General features: G+C 42.6%; 1 protein-coding gene across 2 annotated transcripts in view; it reads right to left on the bottom strand.

Moving 5' to 3' along the window:
* The window catches only part of LOC126195831 (uncharacterized), a 672,121-nt gene that overhangs the window by 279,611 nt on the left and 369,687 nt on the right, over nucleotides 1-22,823 (bottom strand). For both annotated transcript variants that reach the window (XM_049934505.1, XM_049934506.1), the window contains exons 13-14: nucleotides 17,418-17,555; nucleotides 3,398-3,522 (exon numbers count right to left, since the gene is read on the bottom strand). In XM_049934505.1, the coding sequence (XP_049790462.1) occupies nucleotides 3,398-3,522; nucleotides 17,418-17,555 (263 nt within the window). The remainder of the gene's footprint in view (nucleotides 1-3,397; nucleotides 3,523-17,417; nucleotides 17,556-22,823) is intronic.

The following is a 22,823-nucleotide window of genomic DNA, read 5'->3' as shown; positions in this document are numbered from 1 at the left end:
GTGTACACTGTGCATTCGAACGGACGTGGGAAATTCCAGCAGGACAATGCGACACCCCACACGTCCAGAATTGCTACAGACTTGCTCCAGGTATACTCTTCTGAGTTTACACACTTCTGGTGGCCACCAAACTCTCCACACGTGAACGTTATTGAGCATGTCTGGAATGGCCCGCAACGTGATGTTCAGAAGAGATCTCCACCCCTTAATACTCTTACGCATTTATGGAAACGACGTCAATTCCCTCCAGCACTACTTCAGACATTAGTCGAGTCCATGCCACGTCGTGTTGCGGCACTTCTGCGTGCCGCTTGGGCCCTACATGATATTAGGCAAGTGTACCAGTTTCCTTGGCTCTTCAGTGTATAAACATGCTTCGTAAGTATTATAGACTGTTGGGGATAGACGACACTTAAAATATTGTCAGTCAGATTACTAACTTGAACCATGAGCCATACATTCCGATCTGTAGTTAGATTTCGATTTCTGAGATATTTCTGTTACCTTTTGCGGAGTGGGGGGGGGGGGGGGGGAATTGTGTCATTTTCATTTCATACTACTCCCAAAATTCCTTAATCCCACTTCCAAAACTTCTTAATTCATGCATATTCTGGAAACATTTAGTGACGCGATGCGTACCATTACAGACATGGATCCTTTCCCAGACAGACTGGTTCCACCCTTAGACACCTTTGCTCTAGAGCGCTAGCATCGCTGACGGGGGAAGCCCCGTTGTATGAGAAGTGTGTGGTCTGGCTCCTGCCGGTTTTCGCTGATGCAGTTAGTGAGTTCAGCCTCAGCAAGCCTGCAAGGTAGTTCTCGTTTCTCGGGTGCTCGCACACCACGCGGTCGTGTGTAAATATGAAACAGTTTTGGGGAAAGATTAATATCTGGGAAATAATAGACTCCTGGAAATTGAAATAAGAACACCGTGAATTCATTGTCCCAGGAAGGGGAAACTTTATTGACACATTCCTGGGGTCAGATACATCACATGATCACACTGACAGAACCACGGGCACATAGACACAGGCAACAGAGCATGCACAATGTCGGCACTAGTACAGTGTATATCCACCTTTCGCAGCAATGCAGGCTGCTATTCTCCCATGGAGACGATCGTAGAGATGCTGGATGTAGTCCTGTGGAACGGCTTGCCATGCCATTTCCACCTGGCGCCTCAGTTGGACCAGCGTTCGTGCTGGACGTGCAGACCGCGTGAGACGACGCTTCATCCAGTCCCAAACATGCTCAATGGGGGACAGATCCGGAGATCGTGCTGGCCAGGGTAGTTGACTTACACCTTCTAGAGCACGTTGGGTGGCACGGGATACATGCGGACGTGCATTGTCCTGTTGGAACAGCAAGTTCCCTTGCCGGTCTAGGAATGGTAGAACGATGGGTTCGATGACGGTTTGGATGTACCGTGCACTATTCAGTGTCCCCTCGACGATCACCAGTGGTGTACGGCCAGTGTAGGAGATCGCTCCCCACACCATGATGCCGGGTGTTGGCCCTGTGTGCCTCGGTCGTATGCAGTCCTGATTGTGGCGCTCACCTGCACGGCGCCAAACACGCATACGACCATCATTGGCACCAAGGCAGAAGCGACTCTCATCGCTGAAGACGACACGTCTCCATTCGTCCCTCCATTCACGCCTGTCGCGACACCACTGGAGGCGGGCTGCACGATGTTGGGGCGTGAGCGGAAGACGGCCTAACGGTGTGCGGGACCGTAGCCCAGCTTCATGGAGACGGTTGCGAATGGTCCTCGCCGATACCCCAGGAGCAACAGTGTCCCTAATTTGCTGGGAAGTGGCGGTGCGGTCCCCTACGGCACTGAGTAGGATCCTACGGTCTTGGCGTGCATCCGTGCGTCGCTGCGGTCCGGTCCCAGGTCGACGGGCACGTGCACCTTCCGCCGACCACTGGCGACAACATCGATGTACTGTGGAGACGTCACGCCCCACGTGTTGAGCAATTCGGCGGTACGTCCACCCGGCCTCCCGCATGCCCACTATACGCCCTAGCTCAAAGTCCGTCAACTGCACCTACGGTTCACGTCCACGCTGTCGCGGCATGCTACCAGTGTTAAAGACTGCGATGGAGCTCCGTATGCCACGGCAAACTGGCTGACACTGACGGCGGCGGTGCACAAATGCTGCGCAGCTAGCGCCATTCGACGGCCAACACCGCGGTTCCTGGTGTGTCCGCTGTGCCGTGCGTGTGATCATTGCTTGTACAGCCCTCTCGCAGTGTCCGGAGCAAGTATGGTGGGTCTGACACACCGGTGTCAATGTGTTCTTTTTTCCATTTCCAGGAGTGTATAATCTTTTTATTAACTGAGATATGGCGACATATTTGGAGCCCTGTCAGAGCCCTCATAAAGAGACGATTGTGAGTGAGGGTATCTTGTGAGATCGGGTACAGAAGTTATAAATCAATAGAACTGCGGATTTTCAAAGTCAGAAAGGACTGTTAAATTAAATCCAACCGTAAAGAACCTACCAGCAATGGCAAACTCGATTCGGACGATGTTAAGTAAGTGAATGTGAATGCAGAGTGTGTGGTTAGGCTTGTAGGTACAGTCTTGCTGGTGTTTGAAATAATACTTTTAGCCTCATAGTATTAACGATAGTATTTTGATGCGAATTATGAACAGAATTATTGGAGTTGAAGATAGGCCGCGTGTCAGCAGGCACATGACAGGCAACTTTCCCGTAGCGGCATGTGTTATCTTGACTGTGAGTTCGCCTTCCAAGCTGTCGTATCTATTTCAGACAGACAGAAATACGTGTTGTGTCGTATTGAAGGAGGAACGACTTATAGGTGTGTGTTGTCAGTTTTGACTTATGGTGGTGAGGCACGAGTTTTTAATGTGGAAGCTACTCGAGGAACAGTGGTGAAATGCTTACTGGGGATTTTCAGTAAGGAGAAATAGGACAACATATAAATGGTCGTGGGAAGAGACTGAGCATCGAGTACAGAATTACGATGGCAATGAAAATGTAATAGTGGTCGGCCAGACACACAGATGGGAAATGGAACAAGAAAGTCCTCTGGACCGCAGTAAGCTTTACCAACATATGGTGCCCAAGTAGGAGGCGTGTAGTCAGCTACAGCAAACATGCAGGGCCCACCTAAATCTATGTGAACAGTTAAGTATCATAATGTAATGTAAAATTATACACAAGTCCTAAATCCAGCAGTGGACATGAGAGTGCTACTATTGATGATGATAATGGTGTCGAAGCTGCCTAAACTGATCAATGTAGAGGTGATGCTGACCTGCAGCTGCTCATGAACAGTAAGTAATCCAAGTACTTCAAGTTATTTGAATAGCTCAGTTCTATTATCACAAAGCCTCTTATGTCTACTTAGTTCACAGCAAACTTACTTTGTATTGCACTTCATAGAAAACTGGCTCTCCTTCTCCTGTTACGTTTTCGAACGATATTCTGATCTTTAGAGAATTGTAATTATCTTCAATTACATCTGGCGCATTCCCTAATACCTTGTAGGCTGAAAAGAAAACAAATAATGGCCCATTAATCACAAACATGGAAACTGATGGTGAAATGTAATGAGTGACTAAAGATACTCCTATGGAGAGCTTAGAAAGCAGATATATTTTGCAAGAAATGCGATATATTTTCAGTATCATCCATTTTTTACTAATTTATCGTCATTAAAAGAAGCATTGAAATCTAAACATATGCGATTGTTTTTTTTCTGTTTATTATTGACAGCAATTCTTTATTGGTCAAAACAGAGAGATATACAGGGTGTTACAAAAAGGTACGGCCAAACTTTCAGGAAACATTCCTCACACACAAAGAAAGAAAATATGTTATGTGTACATGTGTCCGGAAACGCTTACTTACCATGTTAGAGCTCATTTTATTACTTCTCTTCAAATCACATTAATCAGGGAATGGAAACACACAGCAACAGAACGTACCAGCGTGACTTCAAACCCTTTGTTACAGGAAATGTTCAAAATGTCCTCCGTTACCGAGGATACATGCATCCACCCTCCGTCGCATGGAATCCCTGATGCGCTGATGTAGCCCTGGAGAATGGCGTATTGTATCACAGCCGTCCACAATACGAGCACGAAGAGTCTCTACATTTGGTACTGGGGTTGCGTAGACAAGAGCTTTCAAATGCCCCCATAAATGAAAGTCAAGAGGGTTGAGGTCAGGAGAGCGTGGAGGCCATGGAGTTGGTCCGCCTCTACCAATCCATCGGTCACCGAATCTGTTGTTGAGAAGTGTACGAACACTTCGACTGAAATGTGCAGGAGCTCCATCGCGCATGGACCACATGTTGTGTCGTACTTGTAAAGGCACATGTTCTAGCAGCACAGGTAGAATATCCCGTATGAAATCATGATAACGTGCTCCATTGAGCGTAGGTGGACGATACTAAAATGAGCTCTAACATGGAAATTAAGCGTTTCCGGGCACATGTCCACATAACATCTTTTCTTTATTTGTGTGTGAGGAATGTTTCCTGTAAGTTTGGCCGTACCTTTTTGTAACACCCTGCATAGTGACAGGTGGAAACATTAAAAGCAGTGCATCTGAAGTGAAAACTAAAGCTACAAGCCGTGACCAGGACCTGTTTATGCCTCGGTGTCTCGCTTTTCACGAGTCGTCTCCTTAAAAGTAGCGTATCTAACCAGGTGTCCCTTCTAGACTGAGGCCAATCCTCAGCGACACTCAGTGTTCCCTCTTTTGTATCAAACTTTTATATGAAAAGGCTGTCACACCAATCATAAAAGTAGACAGCAAACGATTTGAGGTGGGATGTCATCACTAATTTACTGAACTAGGGCAATTGTTATATATTTATTTGATACATTCAATCAAAAGGTTATATGGAAACCATTGCTGGTTACATTAATGTGACTCTGAAATGAAATTAACACATCTACATATATGTATATAACTTTCAAACAATTGTGTGGTGTTTGACAGAAAAAAATTGCTTTAATGCCTTTGTGCACGCTGTAATTAGTATAATTCAGTAGTATGGATATGCCAGGGCCGGAATACTTTGCACTTAAATAGTCTTGAAAACTGTAGGTGTGCTACAAATTTCACACATTTAGTATTCATGAGATAAAAGCCATGTCCACCTCTATCTATGATCATATAACATGTAATATGATCATGTAACCGTTATCTGTCTCCACAAACCATGATATCAATAAGTTACATCTCTCTCTTCCAGTCACTGTGCAGAATTTTACCATGAAATGGCCATTCACTGTACAATAACTTAAAATGCACACTTTAGAGGTTATTAAAAAGAAACAGCCGTTCTCACTGCAGCCCCAAAGCAGTTGTTTTGGCAATGTTCAAAAGTATCCAAACAATATAAATTTTTGCACCTTATTAAAAATATTAGTCGAAAAATATACATTAAAAGAGCAACTTATAGTATAGCTTTATCTACAATACGTCTACAAAATATACACACAGTCTCATAAATACAAACATACACACACACATACAATCTTAAGGGCACAAATCTGTATGCCATGAACTTACAGGTTTAGCAACACAAACCTGTGTTTAATGTTTGAAGTCTGCACCATACATGCTCTAAGGAGTAACGGTCAGACAAATTAAGTATTTCCTACATCTAAATTGCTCTCAAGTTACACACAGTGTACTCAACATCTAACATTTCTGGAACAGTAGGTCACAAAACAAAAAAACAAAAAATGTAATGTTTACATCCAATGTCGAAATGTTAATTACAACATGCACACATATCCAACAAAATTGGTGCCTAAAAGATGATTGTGAATCCTCAAATTAAGTGTAGCGATGCTATTTCCATGCATATATAGCTACAAAATACATATGGCTGGAACATAACATGGTAAACTGGCAGTTGACACTTAAATTTAGGTGTCAGTGATGTAATGTAGGAAACGTAACCTGAATATGCTTACAACCGCATGAAACGCAAGTTGGCTAAGCAGACAACCGCACAAACAAACAGGCAACTGAGTTACTCCAGGTACTGGAAGCCTGCAATTAACTCCAATTTTTTCGACCTACACATGATTTAAGGCACAATAGATTCCGAAATTAAATATTTCCATACCAAAATTATTGCATGACGCTCTTCAAGTGTTACAATGATATGTGTACATCTAACATACGGAAAGGGTGTTGGCATTTCAATTAGATGTATGTTATTTCTGGTTTATAGAACGAACTGTCATCATCAAATGTTTTTACAAGTTTTTCAGTACTTTTTCACCTTAGCAAGCACAATATTAAAGGGGAAGAAGATAATGTATCAAATTCTACACAAGAAAAATATAAACTATGATACAAATTAACAATTATTGTTTTTCATTGCAAATAGTGCACGCCTACTCAAGGTTATGTACAAAACCAACTTTCTAGAAACACTGCACTATTTAGAAAACAAAACTAAGGTGCCAAGGCTCTTCAAAACGTTTACAGTCTGTATTTACCACAATCAACTACTAAATAATACCAACAATATGATTTGACAGCTGAAACTAACTTGCCCACATGCTTGTTGACATTTAGGTTACGATGACGTATTTCGCTAAGATACGCCGTCTGCACGCTGCCCGTAACTGGCAGTTCACCACTCTCGTCGTTATGTGAGTGACCATTACTCGATCACTTTGATATAGTGTGATGTCGACCTCTGGCGAGGTTGAAGATATATTCTTTTGAAATGATAATTAAATCAAGACCATAGGCTGTCGACAGGCATTGATATACATCAACGGGGACAGTTGAAAATGTGTGCCCCGATGAGGACTCGAACCCTGGATCTTCTGCTTACATGGCAGACGCTCTATCCATCTGTGGCACCGAGGGCACAGAGGATAGTTCGACTGCAGGAATTCATTCCTTGCACGCACCTCGTGAGACCCACATTCCCAACTTTAATGTCCACACACTACATTCGTAGTGCCCCTGCCCATTACACTCATTACTCGCGGCAGACAATCTTACCGAGTCCCATAAGAGTTCGGGCAATGCGTGTGCATTCAGCACAGAAGAAAGTCAATGGCTGGTTAGCCTTAACTATATGAAGATGGTAAGCTCTCTTAGAATGAAATGTTAATTAAATCAAGACCATAGGCTGTCGACAGACGTTGATATACATCGACGGAGACAGTTGAAAATGTATGCCCCAACCAGGACACGAACCCGGGATCTCCTGCTTACATGGCAGACGCTCTATCCATCTGAGCCACCGAGGACACAGAGGATAGTGCGGAGGTAGGCCTTGCCAAAGAGAGACGTTATATCGTAGGGTCCAACAGGTTTGCTTTCATGGAGCATCCATTGACGAATAGTCTCTCTGCAGTGAGTCTAAAAGTGCACCCATAAAAGTACGATCCTGTTTGTGTGTTGTGTGAAGGCAGTGACAAAATGGTGATGAAGGTTTTTCTTGTCACATCAATATTCCTTACATGGGAGAAGTGGCCATCAAGGATGAGTAGGATATGCGAAGTCTCTATTGGCTTTGTTTTTTCAACAAAATGTTTCAACCATTCCATGAATAGGTTTGCTTGAACCCAACCAGATGGGTGGGCTCTCCCAATCGATCCAGGAGGAGCATCTTTCATAAGAATGTCTGCCATATTAGTTCTCGAGAATATGAACATCGGGGGAACATAAGAACCTCCCGCACTCATCGAACAGATGACCGTTACTAGAGACCCACACTCTGCAGTAGTCAGAGAACAAATTTGGCGTTTATCTCTGCTTGCAGTTACTTGTGGTATCTTAGTATCAACTACACTAAGGCCTGTTTCGTCGACGTTCCATACACGATCTTCTGGATATTTATGTTTCTGGTATTCAGCTTGTAGAAAGTCATAGCACGAGTTAACTCTCTCACGGGTAAATCCTTTTGCTCGAGCATACGATGTTCCAGTTGGCTTTCTTATTGAAAGCTTATCTTGATGACGTCGAAGAAAACTGAAGTTTGTTGCAATTGCATTCCTAACTGCAAGTTGGTAGGCCATTTTTCGAACATCCATACCAGTGAAACCATAGAATTTGGCCTCCAAGTACTGTAAGTAATCCACTAGTTCACTTTCTAGGGCTGGTGGTAGAGCTGGTTTTCTTCCAAGCTCTTTAGTTTCAACATGTGCCACCTGTGAGGTCTTAGGCTCACACACATACCGCCGCAGAGTTGTTTTTGTGGCAGCAAATCGTTTCGATGCTTTTTTAACTCCCATCGTTTTGCCTACGACAGCAGACACTGCCTCTTGCATTTTGTTTTTATCCCACATCTGCCTTTTGGGGGTTGGTTTAGGTGCCAGATTAGTCCTAGGCATCTGAAAACAAAAATAAAAACATTTTAGGGACTGCTTATAATATGGACCCCGGAGTCCACATTACAAGCACCAATGGGGGCCATATTACAGTCACCTACACCTTGTAAACTCGTGTAAACAACTTAAAAACGAAATAATACCACACCTTTTAATATATTTGAAACTGTTGCCAATACTTTCTAGGTTGTACGCATGATGCTTACATCTAAATATTAACCAATAATGGTACGTTAATATAGTGAAATTCACATACCTCTCAAAGTTTTGAACAGGAGCATGGAAAATATAACCTCACTGTCGCTCAGCCACTGTACGGACCTGCTTCCAGCGCTCCTACAGGCCACTGAGGGTACTGGTAGACTAGTTCTGCTATCACCACTGGAGTTCAACTAAATGTTAGCAAGATATTAAGGGGGGCCATATTTGTTGCACGGGCCACATTACCACCACTTACTCTATATGTACTGAACTGTTAACCTGGTCTTCAATGAGATTCAGGTCAATACTAAGGAAGTCGCATTTTACTTGGGAGGCTAGAAGTAAGGGCATTTCATGTGAGTGAAACCGTGTTGAGATGTTAAACCAAATTCAGGTAGTGAGACTACCATAAGTCAGAATGACATATGAAGCTGATGCCCTGTAAGATCACTGAAATCATACCCTGCATGTTAAAACATACGCATATTTGAATATTAGCGTATTGTTAGTTGTTTCCGGCGCTCAGTAGAAAACTGGGAAATTTTGTACATGGCAGTATCTGAAAGACCCACTTTTTTCTTTTTACTGTATTCTGCATTTGTCCATATGAGTGTAACAAACAAAAAGCCTGATGATCACTTGCTATCACGATCTGTACATCCACATGATTAGCGCTTAATCAAAAAAGGTATTCCTCAGAATCTGTACAGCAATAACTTCCTAGCACGTTTCATATGGAAGCCTTCGATTAAAAATAAGATAAAGGCAGTTTAAATGAAGTCTGGAAATACCTTTACTATGAGCGATGTACTGAACGTAAAAATGTTACAGAAATGCTTACCACGCTCTACTCGCTTAAGTCAAATTATTTTTTGTGTTTGACTCTCATTGTTGGGTTCCGAGTCACGAATAATTTCTTTAAATGACGTCATATTCGCCATTGACTGTAGAAATCATTTATTTCGCAACTGTAATTTTAGCCTTAAGGATATTTTAAATGTTAGTGCAAAAGCGGAAAAATACATAAAAATGAAGCACACAGTGCATACATAGAACTGCTCGAACAAGCCTTGTATACAATGGTAGGTAGTGCAGCACGGTGCTGCACTTTGAGATAATGGGAAATGAGCTGCGAGATCGTGCTGAAGAGTCACGGCTTCGCTTTTTTATTCCGTTCCCAGGTATTACATGACCGTGTAACGAGGTCTGTTACCCACTTCGCTGACTCAGGTTGCAACGTTCTGCCGCTAGGGGCTTCCGAATTGTAGCGTGCAACATGGCGATGTGGGGGAAAAACCGTGCTGTAATCGAGTTTCTAACCGCAGGAGACTTCATCCACACGTGAAGCACCCTCTCATCTACATCTACATCTACATACATACTCCGCAATCCACCACACGGTGCGTGGCGGAGGGTACCTCGTACCACAACTAGCATCTTCTCTCCCTGTTCCACTCCCAAACAGAACGAGGGAAAAATGACTGCCTATATGACTCTGTATGAGGGCTAATCTCTCTTAACTTATCTTTGTCGTCTTTCCGCGAAATGTAAGCTGGCGGCAGTAAAATTGTACTGCAGTCAGCCTCAAATGCTGGTTCTCTAAATTTCCTCAGTAGCGATTCACGAAAAGAACCCCTCCTTTCCTCTAGAGACTACCACCCGAGTTCCTGAAGCATTTCCGTAACACTCACGTGATGATCAAACCTACCAGTAACAAATCTAGCAGCCCGCCCCTGAATTACTTCTATGTCCTCCCTCAATCCTACATGATAGGGATCCCAAACGCTCGAGCAGTACTCGAGAATAGGTCGTATTAGTGTTTTATAAGCGGTCTCCTTTACAGATGAACCACATCTTCCCAAAATTCTACCAATGAACCGAAGACGACTATCCGCCTTCCCCACAACTGCCATTACATGCTTGTCCCACTTCATATCGCTCTGCAATGTTCCGCCCAAATATTTAATCGACGTGACTGTGTCAAGCGCTACAGTACTAATGGAGTATTCAAACATTACAGGATTCTTTTTCCTATTCATCTGCATTAATTTACATTTATCTATATTTAGAGTTAGCTGCCATTCTTTACACCAATCATATATCTTGTCCAAGTCATCTTGACATCTTCTATCCCCCTACAGTCACTAATCGACGACACCTTCCCGTACACCACAGCATCATCAGCAAACAGCCGCACATTTCTATCCACCCTATCCAAAAGATCATTTATGTAGATAGAAAACAACAGCGGACCTACCACACTTCCCTGGGGCACTCCAGATGATACCCTCACCTCCGATGAACACTCACCATCGAGGACAACGTACTGGGTTCTATTACCTAAGAAGTCTTCGAGCCACTCACATACTTGGGAACATGTATGCCGCTAGAACTCAGCAATCAGTAAAGTCAAAACAAGCTCCGGTGACAAAAAAAAAGTAAAGGTAGTAACATTAAGAGTGCAACGAGAACTCCACTGTTAAATGTAGTTAGTGAAGTTTATTTCGTTTAAAACACGTTTTCCTTCAGCATGCCTGTACCTGTCCACACACGAGCAACAATCCACTCTTGTATTAGCTGTCATCCTCCATAAAGTACCGACTTGGCATCATCCGATTTTCATCTGTTTCCAAAACTTACAGACCACCTTCGACGACTTCACTCTGATAGTGATGAAATGGCGGAAGCAGAGATGAGGTTGTGGCTCCGTCAGAAAAGCCAAACATCCCACAGAGACGGAATCAACAAAGTCGTCTCTCGTTGAGAGAAATGTGTTCCCGCCAAGGTGACTATGTTGAGAAACAAATATGTAGACTTAAAGAATAAAGAGGTAGAATGTTAGTGAAGTTTATTTCATTTAAAACGCGTTAATAGTTTCCACATTACTTTTTAGCACCACTTCATAATATAAAACTGACATGCTATAAAGTGGCCGGCCGCGGTGGCCGAGCGGTTCTAGGCACCTCAGTCCGGAACCGCACGACTGCTACGGTCGCAGGTTCGAATCCCGCCTCGGGCATGGATGTGTGTGATGTCCTTAGGTTAGTTAGGTTTAAGCAGTTCTAAGTTCATGGAGACTGATAACCTCAGAAGTTAAGTCCCATAGTTCTCACAGCCATTTGAACCATTTTTGAACAATTCACGTGTATCCACAGGACATGTGGCATGTAATTCAAAAAGTATCATCATGATGATCTCTTCATTGGCAAAAGATTCCGGAATAGTGCCCCACTCGTATCTGCAGGGGGGGGGGGGGGGGGGTACAGGAGGAAAAGATTGAGTAGCCAACGGAAGGATAACGTTCTACGAGTCGGATCGTGGAATGTCAGAAGCTTCAACGTGGTAGGGAAGTCAGAAAATCTGAAAGGGAAATGCAAAGGCGCAGTCTAGATATAGTAGGGGTCAGTCAAGTGAAATGGAAAGATGACAAGGAGTTTTGGCCATATGTGTATAGGGTATATCAACAGCAGCACAAAATGGTATAATGGGAGTAGGATTCGTTATGAATGGGAAGGTAGGGCAGAGAGTGAATTATCTTGAACAGTCCAGTGGTAGGCTTGTTCGTACCACAATCGACAGCAAACCAACGCCGGCAACGATTGTTCAGGTACACATGCCGATGTCGCAAGTTGAATATGAAAAAATAGGGAAAGTATACGAGGATACTGCTAGGGCTATGAGTACGTAAGGGAGGATGAAAACCTAATTGTCATGGAGGACTGGAATGCTGTTGTACGAAAGCAGCAGAAGAAAAGTTTACAGGAGAATATGTGCTTAGGACAACGAATGAGAGAGGAGAAAGATTAATTGCGTAATAGCGAATTCTCTGTTCAAGAACCACAAGAAGAGAACGTATACTTGGAAAAGGCTTGCTGATAAGGGAAGACTTCAGTTGATTACATCATGGTCAGGCAGAGATTCCCAAATCAGATAATGGGTTGTAAGCCGTACACAGGAGCAGGTATAACTCAGATCACAATATAGTTGTGATGAAGAGGATGAGGTTAAAGAGGTTAGTCAGCAAGAATCAATACGCAAAGAAGTGGGATACAGAAGTAGTAAGGAATGACGAGATGTGCTTGAAGTTCTCTAAGGTTATAGAAACAACAATAAGGAACAGCTCAATAGCCAGTACAGTTGAAAAGGAATGGAGATCTCCAAAAACGAAAATCACAGAAGATGGAGAGAAAAACACCGTTACACAGAAGGTAACTGCGAAGAAACCATGGGTAACAGAAGAAATGCTTCAGTTGATTGATGAAAGAAGGACGTACAAAAATGTTCACGGAAGTTCAGGAATACGGAAGTACGTACAAGTCACCGCGGAACGAAATATATAGGAAGTGCAGGGAAGCTAAGACGAAACGGATGCATAAAAAAGGGGAAAATTGGAAAAGAAATGATTGTCGGGGGCATTCAGCATACAGTAAAGTCAAAACAAGCTCCGGTAACAAAAAAAGTAAAGGTAGTAACATTAAGAGTGCAGCGAGAATTCCACTGTTAATTGCAGAGGACAGAGCGAATGCGTAGAAAGAGTACTTTCAAGGCCTCTATGAGGGGGAAGATCTGTCTGATGTGATAGAAGAAGCACAGGATTCGATTATGACAGATAGGACATCCAGTATTAGAATCAGAATTTGAAAGAGCTTTGGAGGACTTAAGATCGAAGAAGGTAGAAGTGATGGGTAAGATTCCATCAGAATTTAGTGTGTAGAGTGTACGACACACCATGTGGCATTCGGAAAAATGTCACCCACACAATTCCAAATACTGCAAGAGTTGACATGTGCGAGAATTATGGCACGACTAGCTTAACAGCTCAGGCATCCAAGTTTCAGACAAGAATAATATACAGAAGATTGGAAAAGAAAATTGAGGATGTGTTAGGAGACGACCAGTTCGGCTTTCGAAAAGGTAAAGGCACCAGAGAGGCAATTCTGAACTTGCGGTTGACGAAATGAAATGTCGTGTGGCTAGGGCCTCCCGTCGGGTAGACCGTTCGCCGGGTGCAGGTATTTCGAGTTGACGCCACTTCGGCGACGTGCGGGTCGATGGGGATGAAATGATGATGATTAGGACAACACAACACCCAGTCCCTGAGTGGAGAAAATCTCCGACCCAGCCAGGAATCGAACCCGGGCCCTTAGGACTGACATTCTGTCACGCTGACCACTCAGCTACCGGGGGCGGACTGCGGTTGACAATGGAAGCAAGACTAAAGATAAAATCAATACACGTTCATAGAATTTCTCGACGTACAAAAGGCGTTCAACAATGTAAAATGGTGCAAGATGTTCGAAATTCCGAGAAAAATAGGGGTAAGCTATAGGGAGAGACGGGTAATATACAATACGTACAAGAGCGAAGAGGGAATAAGAAGAGTGAACTGTAGAATGCAAAAACTGTAGAGCAAGACAGAGATTGGAACACATCCACCAAATAATTGAGGACGTAGATTGCAAGTGCTACTCTGAGATGAAGAGGTTGGTTTAAGAGAAGAATTCGCAGCAGGCCGCATGAAACCAGTCTGAAGACTGATGACTCAAAAAAAAGTACACGTCTTACACAACGTGTGTTAATGGCTTGCCGATAACTGTCATAGAGATTCCTAAGGCTGTTCAATTGTCCGATGATACGAAGGTAATTGTAATGCGTCACGGTATACTTGGCACCAATTCTGTACATGCACTCTGTGCTTCATTGTTGTTGTTGCATTTTTTACCTTTTGCAATACCACTTGATAATGAGCTGAAGGCCAAAATCACAGCTGTTAAATAAATAATTTTTACAGTCAACAGCGAATATCATGTCCTTTAAAAATATTTTCTGTGGAATCACAGAATATCTGAGTTCTTCGCAAGTAAGCATCGTAAATTTAGCCTGATATTTCCACAAATATTAAGGCTAGCTTGTGCGAGGAAAGTAACGTATTCACTAGGGATTCTACTAAATGTTTTTGTATGTCGTACGTAAAATACTCCCTAAGTAATCACAAAAACACGCTAAGCAGCTAGTACTCGTGTGCACAGTACAAAATATCAGAAACTTGTGACTCTTCAGTTTCTCCCGGCGTATTTGTTGGTCGAAGAGTCCAGGGATGTACTGCCACTTCATAATGTCGAACGGGCACATATTTCGGCGCTCGTACACGTCGCCTTCGTCAGGTGCGCTCACGAACGCAGCTCCTGAGGGCGGGTGGCCGCCTTATATCCCCTCCCCCGACAGGCCGTTCTCGCCGCGGTCCGAGGACGCAGGCGTCGGCGTCTGTGGCTGCGTCGCTGTAGCTGCTACATCCGCCCTGCTCGCCACATCGTGTCTCCTTAATTATATTCAGTCCTGGTTCCCATGCCTTGCTAATATTATAACCGTAGTCTCAGTTGATAAGTTCCTCTCTGCTGCTCATTTCGATGGCTTCTCTGACAACGCTGTCCCAGCATTTAGAAGTCTGGGCCAAGATCTTGGTACGCTCGTAATCCATCTCATGTTCTTCGGAAAGACAGTGCTCTGCGACCACCAACTTGTTAGGATACTTCAGTCATGTGTGGCTTTGATGTTCTCAGCAGCGATCTTCGATAGTGCTCACTGTCTGTCCAATATAAGTCTTACCACACTGACAGAGAATCTGGTATATTCCAGCCTTCCGCGAGCCGAGATTATCTTTCACACTTCCCAATAATGCTCGTGTTCTATTGGGCGGGCAAAACACAGTTCTAACTCGGTGTTTATTTAAGAAAGAATAATACATAAACAGTGAGAGTCAGGAGCAGAAAGTGTCTGAGGCTTCTTTCAGTTCCTTGTTGACCAGCCTGGTGTGGTAGTTGAAGATCGCAAAACGAAAGCTGATGTTTTAAATCTCATGTTCAAGAAATCTTTCACACAGGAGACTCGTACAAACATACCGTCATTTGATCATAGGACAGACTCCCTTATGGGAGGCATAGCAATATGCGTCCCTGACCTAGAGAAACAACTTAAAAATCTGAAAGCAAATAAATGGCCGGGTCCGGATGGAAACCCAGTTCGGTTTTACTAAGAGTATTCTGCGGCATTGGTCCCTTACCTAACCTGCATTTATTGTGAATCTCCCGCCCAACACGAAGTCCCAAGCGTCTGGAAAAAGCACAGGTGACTCCAGCATATAAGAAGGATAAAAGAACGGAACCGCAATATTACAAATCCGTAACTTCGGTCTGTGCAGAGACCCTATACATATTCTCAATTCGAATACGACAAAATTTCTTGAGACTGAGGAGCGTATGTCCACGGATCAGCAAGGTTTTAGAAAGCATCGCTCGTGCGAAACCCAGGTTGCCCTTTTCTCATACGGTATACTGGGAACAATGGATGAAGGGCAACAGGCAGATTCCATACCTCTGGATTTCTGGAAAGCATTTGACACGGTGTCCCATTACAGGCTGTTAACAAAGGTACGAGTATACGGAAAAAATTCGCAGATATAACTGAGTAGCTGGAACACTCGTTAAGTAGTAATTGTCCTCGATGGCAACTGTTCATCAGAGACAGTAGTGTCGCCAGGGGTGCCCCAGGGAAGTGGGACAGCACTGCTGTTGTCCTCTACACACACAAATGATTCGGCTGACAGGGCGGGCATCAAACTGTGGCTGTTAGCTGATGATGCTGTGCTGTGCGGTTAGGTGTCGTGGTTGCACGACTGTAGAAAGATACAAGAAGACTTAGGCAAAATTTCTGGTTGATGTAATTAATGGCATCTAGCACTAAATGCGGTAAAACGTTAAGTTAGTGCGGATGAGTAGGAAGAAAGAACCGGTAATGTTCGGGCAAAAGTATTACTAGTATCCTACACGACACAATCAAGTCGTTTAAATCTCTGGACGTAACGTTGCTAAGCGATATCAACTGTGGTGCAGAAGGCGAATGGTCGACTTCGATTTATTGGGAGAATTTTAGGAACGCGTGGTTCACCTGTAAAGGAGACCGCATACAGGACGCTAGTGCGACCTATTCTTGAGTACTGCTCGAGTGTTTGGGATCCATACGAGGTCGGATGGAAGGAAGATATCGAAGCAGTTTGTTAGCGGTCTGTTAGAGTTGCTAGCGCAAAGTGCGAACAATACGTGTTACGGAAATCTCAACTGGGAGTCCCCGGAGAGAAGGCGACGTTCTTTTTGAGTAACATTACTGAGAAAATTTAGAGAACCGGCATTTGAAGGTACTGCCACCAACATACATTACGCGTAAGGACCACGAAGATAAGACACGAAAAATTAGGGGTCATACGGAGGCATATAGACAGTCGCTTTCCCCCTCGCTCTGTTTGCGAGTGAAATAAGAAATGAAATGCCTAATAGGGGTACAGGGTACCCTTCGCCACGCACCGTACGGTTGCTTGCGGAATATCTATATGTGTGTAGATGTGGGATGATGTCAGAGAGATACAAGCACACCGTTTATAGCCAAACAAGAATGTAAAGTTAATAATTATACTATTCAGTTTAATGCTATACAAGTTCTGATATAAACTGACCACTGCTACACTCACTTAGTGGTTGCTAAATTCATCAATGTGGCAGTTTAAAAGAAAGCACGATCGCCAATATAGTGTTTGAGGCAGCAGGAAGTAATTTAAATTTGTGGAGCACACGTAATGGCAATGTAAATGGGGCAATAATTAACCATTCAGTTATCAGTAAATGCAGCCCCTGTTCATGTAAAATATGTGAAGTTCTTACTAATTTTTAAAAATGCTGTCATACTGTAACAGCAAACCTTGAAGTAGATTGAAGTTCAGACATCACAATAAAAAGAAACACAAAAATATCCTGTACGGAATAGCTCAATTGATAGCTGCAAATAAATTTGGGTTTTTGATATTTGTACTTACTCTGCTGACAAAATGGTGGGTAAAATCCGTCATAGCATCCAAGGTAACATATCCCTGTGTAATCGTCACAGGGTATATTGTATTTGCATTTCCCACAACGTTGGCGACAAGATGCTCCGTAATTTCTTGAGTCACATGCTGGAACATTTATTTTACTTTAGACACAATGAATGTAATGACTCAAAAGACAGAAAACAAAACTTCTTATCGTTTGAATTGACGACTGTGGTTAGAAAACTGTTTTTACCAACAACCGATAGTAGGAAATCATTATGGCAGCATGTTATAATACTGTAGATTAATTATATTAAATTGCTTACAGTCCATCATTTTCAGTTATAGGTATCAGAAGTCGCGAAAATGTAGTATGTACGTGACAAATGGAACACTACAGGGCATCAAATTACATCCACATTGGCACATAATTTATGGATAGATGAATTCATTTGGTGTTTAAGGTGCCAGAGGGTAAGGACATTAGAATATTTTCAGTTATTCTATATTCTGACATGATTGTCATAAGGAGTGTGACTAAAATATAATTTAAAACTTATTTGACACTACAATAGTGAAGCCATAGTCAGAGTATATAAATTTTTTAAAAGGAAAGGGTTACATTACCGGTTTCAACGAACTACGTCGTCATTTTCAAATGTAAAAACATCAGTTGGAGAATATATCATGAGAATTATGACCATACATCTGACAAAAATTACAAGAAATAATGACACCAGCCAACTGAGGCAACGGTGGCACAACCCAGTCACTGAAAGTTGTACCTATGCTTGGCCAAATGTTCATTCCATGTCCTAAAGTAAAATAGATAAAAACTACACCAAGGTGAAATTTGCCAAGAATTCCTGCAATGTGGCCTGCTGTAACACAACAGTCGTATGGCTGATATATATTCACAATTCGTTGGCGTATCAAGCAGAGCAAGCTTCCATGTGGAATGCAGCACATGATTTTACTATGTTCCGAAAAAAGAATCTCAAAACACAATGTATTTTCACAAAATGAAATGCCCTGCGCCTAGGGCCTCCCGTCGGGTAGACGGGTGCCTTGTGCAAGTCTTTTGAGTTGACGCCACTTTGGCGACTTACACGTCGATGGGGATGAGATGATGATGACGAAGGCAACACAACACCCAGTCCCTGAGCGGAGAGAAATCTCCGACCCAACCGGGAAATGAACCCGCGCCCGTTAGCATGGCATTCCGTCTCGCTGACCACTTTTTTTTTTGTTGATCTCATTTTGTTCTATATTGTTCGTGGGATTTGTTCGGGGCGGACGTCCGATGACACCCGGTTAGGTTCTTTGTTGGTCCGTTCACTCAGTTTTTTATTACAGAGAGTAGCTAACCCTCTGACCGAACACGCTGAGCTACCGTGCCTGCATCACTCAGCTGTCGAGGCAGGCAATGTATGTTCATGTAGAACTGACACACTTCTCCCATTATATATTCTCCAAGTGAGGGTTTTAAATTTGAAAATGACGACGTAATTTGTTGAAACCGGTAATGTAACCCTTTTTTTTTTAAAGAAAAAAATATGTACTGTGACTGCGGCTTCATTATTGTAGTGTCAAATAAACTTTTCAGTTATACTTAAATATCAACAAACAAGCTAAAGAGGCACGAAAAATTTAATATGAAACATGTGTAAATAGAACGAAATGGAGAATAATGTAAATTAAATTTACATACCTTAGGGATGATACTTAGTTGTATAAAATTGCCTCTAGAAGTTTTACAAAACATTATGTACACCTTCCTGACACTTTATGTAAAAGGTTTATTTCTTCACATAAACTGTTAAGAGACCTAATACTTACGGTCTCGATGCCGTAAATACATGGCAAGCTCACAGCAAACCACATGAAGCTTTCTACTTGAACAAAAACTTCAGTTCTTCAAGTTACTACATCCTGCTATGGTGCCAGCACCATTATTAGTGGCTAATATTAATGGCTGAGGAATCCCTGCATTGAAAATATCCACCATTTACTAAAAATGGATCAATTAGTACTCCCTGTACTGCCCATGATTCAGCACTGGTACACTACAACGTATCTCATTATGGGGAACATTCTCAATCCGATTGCCACCGTCTAAAATACGCACGTGTTCCACTTTCAGAAAGACAAGTAAAATAAATCTTCTTTCAAAGACGTAAAACCAGTGCTCAGCTTAATTTCACTTATTTAATCAGTATATTATCTACAGGCTCCCTCCAGTGAGGACAAGAGGACCAGTACCAACTCTCTGTTTGCCTACACAGGACTTATGTTTCCTCTTTGAGAATGTTTTTCCTCAGGTTTCAAGCTCTCCAATCCAAATTTTACCGAACTCGGTTTGGTGGATTAGTCATAAAAATCTAACAGACAAAGTTACTATTGCATTTAATAAAAATTTTAAGGAAGTAGGGATTTTAACACGATGAAGAGAAAATATATACTTAAGGACATCTTATTCAAAGATTTTTTTTTGGTTCATGGTTTACATTTAGAACTGGAAGTTATTTAGATCTTTCATTACATATTAGTTAATGAGCACTGATATAATTAATGAAACGACGATATCAGGAAGTAGCTTCACTAATAGTTCAAAGTGCCGTAAGTCGTTGAACCCTTTTCAGTAGAGCCTCGTGGTTCCTCAGCGACGATGCTGGAAAACCTTTGTGCAGCTGTAATCTAAAAAGTCCGCTTTATCTGTCCCCATAGAATGAGCAGAGTCTATACGAGTGCAAGTACCCCTGTTTGATGACATTTTGACGATAGCTTCCGGCGGATGCAAGATATTATGTACCAGAAGCAGGTCAACAACGATTCACAAAGATTTAATGGTCATGCGTAGAGATTCGACCGTTCAATGCATCCATCTACCTATCGATTCAAACAGTCTATGGATGTAGTCAACATCCATAGGATGAATCTGCATCTGGTTGAAGAGTACTAAATCGTACCTTTTCATGTTGAAAAATTGAATGTCTTTGGCTGCTTATGGCAATATTTGCAGGCTTTTCTGTAGTTGATCTCTCATAGAGGGAAAGAAAATATTTAACACCATTTGTGTGGTTGAAACTAATCTGATTTTCGATAACGGGAAACATATCATTTGCTGCAGCCAACAATGAGTTTCTTACACTCTTCGCTCCTTGCTCAAGACAAACAATGATAATCTGCCCAGAGTAGCGCTACACACCAGAAAGCCTCTACCTCTCTCGCAATCAATTTAATACTCTTATGTCACAATGGAACAGAACTTTAACACATTACAGAACCGGTAGTTGTCGTTGTGGGTACGTAGCAACAAGCGTGCCTTCATTTGCCAATAAATAAAATACAGATAAGTATGCTTTAATTTGCCAATGACTAATATAAAGAGAAAGTGCGTAACATAATTTTGATTATTGAACATTTTGCCACCACCAAGGACTGTACCGTGTTCCAAATTCGTGCTTTGACCTTATAGCTATTACTGAATGTCGCTGATTGGCTGCTTAGGACAATTTTTGCAGCCTGTGAAGTAGCTACCAATATCATGCTACATTTCGGTCATGATTGAAAATTACATTTACATTTTAAGCAATAAGTACGGTCATGGCTTTTTAACCCTTTATTTGCAGTTTTGCTCTCAAGCAACATCAAATTTACGTTGGCCTTATGGGACAACAAACACTCCCCAATGCCTTTTACTGGCATTTTTGCCTTCAGGCAAAGTTGCTTTACACACTGCGAATGCCAGTTATTGTAATAGTTCAAGGTTTTCCACACGAGATGGCAGTTTGTGCAGTGGTGTTACAGAGATCTACTCATGTGAGCAACAGGGGTGTTGTAAGGTAACAGGGGATAATATGGAACTCTTTCAAGTAATTTAAAATTTAAAGCACGGCAGCAGAGATAATATTCTGGGCAAAATAGACCGGAAAATACTTGTTTGTGTTTTGATGGACGTTGTAGTTCCGTTGGATAGTGTTTTGGTTTTCTTTTAATTGCAACGAATTATATAAGTGTGGTGATAATTTGTAAAATTATATAATGTATTTAGATTTAAGTATTTAAATATTATAAAATATTGTAAACGAATTGTGGCCATGTTTAGCAATTATATTGACTACTGTGGTGTCATGTGACCCGACTCAGGACTGTGGATGTGAGCGGGAAAATCGGGGTCTTTTGTCGTTGGCCGTTGTGGTGGTGAGTTGGGAGCGGCAAAGTGCCGCGAGTGCAAGCATGGACACCAGTGTATGCGAAAGAACAAAGTGAAAGTGTGTGGGTGTGAGACAAACAGTGTACGAATTGCACAGATTATTATTTGTGAACTTAAAAAAATGCATGGCCACAACGTTAAAGTGTTTCTTTTGAATAAATAAGTTTCAATCTGAACGTGTATAGTTCAATTCACTGCTCTTCAAAAGCTAGCCAATATCAGACTCAATAATAGGGGCGCAAATGCAACCGTTTACTACCAACCCCCTTTACAGATGAGCCACGTAAAAAAAAATAGGTAGTAAACGAGCCCGAGTTCAGTTGCAATTGGGGGCTCGTCCGGGATAGGACTTTCTTCCATATTCCATAGTATTTCGGAATCGAATGTCCGTCTGATGTTAGGCTTTTGAACAGTCAGTGTGGGGGCTCTGAGCTAAATCGGTGCATTAGCAGTACCGGAGTGTTTGTGCTGGACAAGATACGCGCTGCCCCGTGGTTACGCCGATATAAGGCCACCACGATTGTGAAGCAGTCAGTCACACAGTCTGATGAGTCGACCACGTGTTGCCGCGGGTAAAACCGCCGTGCTTGCCGTATCCACGTGTTGCCGCGGGTAAAACAGTCGTCCGTGCCGTGACACGTGCTGCCGCGAGAAGAAACCGTCGTCCGTGCCACGTCCATGTGTTGTTACAGGTAAAGCAGTCGAAGCTGTATCCACGTGCTGCCGACGATCAACGCCGTCGTCCGTGCCACCGACCAACACGACTACATGCTGCCAGGGGCCTACGCAACGTGTTCTCGCTCCTGATTGAGTTTGCTGTGTGTCCACGCCGCCGATTAAGATTCATTGCATAGCTGTGCTGCGGAGCTCACTGCAGACGTCGCGTCACACGAGGATTTAAAAGATAAGTACAGCCAGCAGCTACATTGCAAAATTGTGTCCTTTCATTATCCATGGCCGATGAGACGCGTGAGTCTCAAAGTGAAGGCGAATCAGTGGATGTTAGGAGTACCTGTAGTAGCCCAAGCATGCCAAAAGAAATAGGCTGGATACCAGGAAGTGACCTCAGCACATTTTTTATAAAACTTACTAGTAAATTAGGAGAAATAGACTCGAAAATAGGGAATATAAAAACTGCAATAGTTGGAGAAATGGATTCGAAAATAGGGGATATGGAATTAAGGCTTAGTGATAAA

Source organism: Schistocerca nitens, chromosome 7, assembly GCF_023898315.1.
Source record: "Schistocerca nitens isolate TAMUIC-IGC-003100 chromosome 7, iqSchNite1.1, whole genome shotgun sequence".
Classification (NCBI taxonomy): Eukaryota; Metazoa; Arthropoda; class Insecta; order Orthoptera; family Acrididae; genus Schistocerca; species Schistocerca nitens.
This window is presented reverse-complemented; position numbering and strand designations above follow the sequence as displayed.